The sequence below is a fragment of the Corylus avellana genome, chromosome ca7 (genome assembly GCF_901000735.1).
Source record: "Corylus avellana chromosome ca7, CavTom2PMs-1.0".
Classification (NCBI taxonomy): Eukaryota; Viridiplantae; Streptophyta; class Magnoliopsida; order Fagales; family Betulaceae; genus Corylus; species Corylus avellana.
Window position 1 is genome coordinate 5,997,985 of NC_081547.1, and position 4,483 is coordinate 6,002,467.

The following is a 4,483-nucleotide window of genomic DNA, read 5'->3' on the forward strand; positions in this document are numbered from 1 at the left end:
CCGTGCCACCCCTGGCCACCCTTCAATTTTTTATTTTTTATTTTTTTATTATTTTTTTATTATTATTATTTTATTAAATTAATAAAAAATTAATATTTTAATAAGATGAAACGGTGAGTTTTGAGTGGACTAACGGCAGTTAGCAAAAATTGACGGTAGGGAGTTTTCTAGTAGTTTCGAGTAACCTAGGGACTAAATTTTCAAAAAAAAATACCCAGGAAGTTTTTAAAAAAACGCGTTGACCTAAGGATTTTTGATATGATTTCCCTAAAAAAAATACTCTTAACATTACTCCTATTTTATTATTTGGTTGCTCTATCATTTAGGAAACATAAATGTTTTTTTTTTTTAACATCCTTTCATTTATTTTGCAAATTAGGCATGGATTTGTGGGATTCCCATGCTACTTATAAATTTAATAATTAATTTACAAAAGAGATGGACTGCGGATATGCATGTAGCAGGTCTCTTTAAGAATATGTATTATCCTAAAATGAGAAACTTTTGTTCTTCTAAAAAATGAAATATGTATTCCCTAAAAAATGATGCTGGTCTAAAAATAATAACTCAAAAAAATCATTCATCATTTTCATTTCATTTCTTTCCCTCCAATAGGTGGCTGACCACCCAACCGAACCTCCATTGTACACCCCAAGCATGCCATCTGGTGGCCTTGACCACAATATCGGGGCTCATCATCGATCATTGCTTTGCTTTGCCAACTGACGGCCATCATCCGGCTCAACCTATTGCTAGCAATCATATTCGATGATCCTTTACCGTCTTCGAACATTGATTGCTCTCATCCCCCTCCGCTAGCCATCCCAAGCCACTATCTGTCATGTCCACGAAAGCCCTCTACTGTCTGCCCAACCCACCATCGAGCACTGCTCGACCCAACTTACCTCTGGCCATCGCTCAACCACGCTCATCATTGACCACCTTGGCGGTGGTCAATAGTGGGTTGGGGGGCAAAAAGTGGTCAAGAAAACAAGGACATAGTTGTCGAAGATGACAAAAGGCTATCGAGTACAACGACAGACGATGATTGGAGACAATAGAGGATTGTCAGATATAGTTGCTAGTGATATGTAGGGGTGCAAAGGCGGTTACGGTTACGATGATTGGAGACAATAGAGGATTGTCAGATATAGTTGCTAGTGATATGTAGGGGTGCAAAGGCGGTTACGGTTAGCGGTTAGTGGCAATAACCGCTAACCGTAACCGCCCTAGCGGTTAGTAAATTTCACTAACCGCAACCGCTAACCACCTAGCGGTTAGCGGTTAGCGGTTAGTGGCCGGTTAGCGGTTAGTGAAATAGATAACCGCCCGCTAACCGCTTTTTTAAAATTAGGCTTTTTTTTTGGGCTTTTTTTTACCCTCATATTTTTTTTTCTTGTATTTTTAATATCTTCTTGGGCCTAATTGCTATAAAAAGAGCCCATATTGAAAAATCAAAAATATTTGACCCAAAATTTACATTTACTTGTACTTAAAAAAAAAATTTCCTTAAATATTAAATCATAACTCGTTAACTTTTTTTTTTTAGGAAAAAAAAAAAATTCAACACAACATACAAAAAAAAGTTCAGAATTCAGATAACTATCACAACATATAAAAAAAATATATAAAAAAAGTTCAACACAAAGCATATAAAATAAGTTCAAATAAAACATTAAATGATACAAATAGTCAAATAAAACATTAAAACTTCATCAATCTTCTCATTTGGTCCTCTAGCAAATCCTGTGGACATCAAAAGAAGAAAAGTTATAATATTAAACATAATAATATTAAGGCACAAGCATGTACACATATCAAAAAGTGCTTAATATAATTGTATTGTAATTAAAATACTATGACAATTCAAAAAATAATAATCTTCGTTACTAACAAACCTCTAGGAATGAGATTGATTAGGTTTAGTTTAAGGTTAGGAAGAGATGAATATATATGGGTATTAAAACGACGTAGTTTTGGCTTGTTCAATTTTAAAAAATTGTTCAACAAATGGTTCAAAAAATTGGTCAAAAAATTGTTCCAAAAATGGTTCAATTTCTTTTTTCATAAAATGGTTTAAAAATTGTCAAAATAGTGTTCAAAAAAATGAAAAACATATTAATACTTAAATTGTTGTTATAAGTAATTGTTGAATCTAATGCTAATTGCTTAATTTGACATTTTATGAATCACATTGTCATTGTATATAAATATTATGATTAAATATTTGAATTGTCATTGGATCATATGATTAAGTGTTGATCTTATAAACTTACAAACAAACAAAAATACTTCAATTGTAGTTATAAGTAACACATTGTTTAATCCAATGTCAATTACTTAATTTGATATTATATGAATCACATTGTCATTGTCATTGTACATGAATAATTGATTAAGTATTGGAATTGTAATTGGATCATATAGTTAAGTATTTATCTTATACATTTATATTATTCAATATGCATATAATATAACTATAAGCAATTATATATATATATAAAATTCAAAATTGTTCAAAATTGTTAATTTTCTTTTTTTTTCTTTCAAAAAATGGTTAAATTTCTTTTTCTAAAAAATGTTCAAAAAATACATTAATACTTCAATTGTGATTATAAGTAACACATTGTTGAATCTAATGTCAATTACTTAATTTGATATTATATAATCATATAGTCTCATTAAATTATATCATATGATTCATATGATTAATTATTTAAATTCTTATCATATTTACTTATAATTTTTTTTCTTTGAATTGAACTTAATATCTAATGGTAAATGGTAATGTTCAAACTCCTAAATCCTAAATTCCTAAAGTATCTAATAATGCTTTAATTAAATTGTAGACTTGTAGTTATAAGTAACATATTGTTTAATTTAATTGAATCAATTGTGATTATCATTGTACATGAATCATATGATTAATTTGTAGACTTATGACTTATGAGTTATGTCATATTATATATGTATTATTTATTATTATATAATCATATCAATTATAGTGATAATATATAAATTACTAAAATTATAATGATAATACATTAATACTTAAATTATGTTTATAAGTAACACATTGGTCATTGTTTAATCCAATGTCAATTACTTAATTTGATATTATACGAATCATATCATCATTGTACATTAATAATATGATTCACTTGAAGTCTTGAATAAAGTATTTGAATTGTCATTTAATCATATGATTAACTATTGATATTATACATTTATATTATTTATATACATATGTAGACTTATATAGACTTATAGGTTTATAATATACATTGGAAATAAGTCTCTAGATATTTAATTGTTGTATTAGTATGAATTGGTATACTTATGAGTTATGTCATATTATATATGTATAATTTGTTATTATATAATCAAATGATTTAATAATCAATCTCATGTGATATAATCAAATAAATTATAGTGATAATATATTAATACTCAAATTGTGATTTAATTATTTTTAAAAAAAAATTGTGATTTAATGATCAAGTGATTATATGATATAATCATATAAATTATAGTGATAATATATTAATACTCAAATTGTGATTTAATTATTTTAAAAAAAAATTGTGATTTAATGATCAAGTGATTATGTTATATGTATAAATATTTTTATAATTATAATTATAAAAATATATTATATAAAAAGGCGGTTAGCGGTTACGGTTAGTAGACCCAATAACCGCTAACCGCTAGGCGGTTATGGCGGTTAGCGGTTAATGCGGTTAAACGGTTAGGCGGTTAGGCGGTTGGCGGTTATAACGGTTAGCGGTTAGCGGGCGGTTAAAAACCGCCCGCCTTTGCACCCCTAGTGATATGCAAGGCCAAAAGATGGGCGGTGGTGGGCAGGGTCAAGCCAAGCAATGGCCCACAATGAGCTTCGATCTGGTGGTATTAACCAGTAATCTGGTGGCTACAACCACCAAATCCGAGTGGCCCAACCACCCCAGTGCCAACTAGGAGGAGGAGAAGGTGCTATTCTTATATTATTTCTATAAGTAAGAGTATTTTAGGAATTTGGGTTGAAATTTGATTCCATTTCAATTAGGAAACTTGGTCAATGCAATTGCAGGGGTGTGTTGTCACCAAATAATAAATAAGAATGATCATTTCAATCTAGTTTCTTGTATTGTTACTAATACTCATTTTTATTTGGAGGTAATCATCATTCTAATATAACAAAAGTATCCAAAAGGAGATTTACACTTTTTTTATTTTGTTGGGCATTTTCTCTCCTTTCTGATTGGGGTCTGTTGCAAATTGCAACTTCTAAATCTGTGGGGGAAGGAGAGAGACAGTAGGGTCTGGACCAAAAGAGGAAAACATGGGAGTAAGGTGGTGCACATTATTCGACTAATGTCAAAGACATTATTTTGGATGGTCAAGTTTAATTTTCTTTATAATATATGTGGGTCCCAGTTATCTCATGTTGTTTCAGAATTTGTGGGCACTTCTGATATGGTCAAAT

The 4,483-nt window shown here is 29.7% G+C and overlaps 1 protein-coding gene across 1 annotated transcript in view; it reads left to right on the forward strand.

The window, feature by feature from the left end:
- Window positions 1-3,846: 3,846 nt before the first annotated feature.
- Window positions 3,847-4,483, forward strand: part of LOC132186612 (U-box domain-containing protein 35-like) — a 2,512-nt gene continuing 1,875 nt past the window's right edge. The window contains exon 1 of the mRNA XM_059600594.1: window positions 3,847-3,906. Coding sequence (XP_059456577.1) covers window positions 3,847-3,906 — 60 coding nt within the window. The remainder of the gene's footprint in view (window positions 3,907-4,483) is intronic.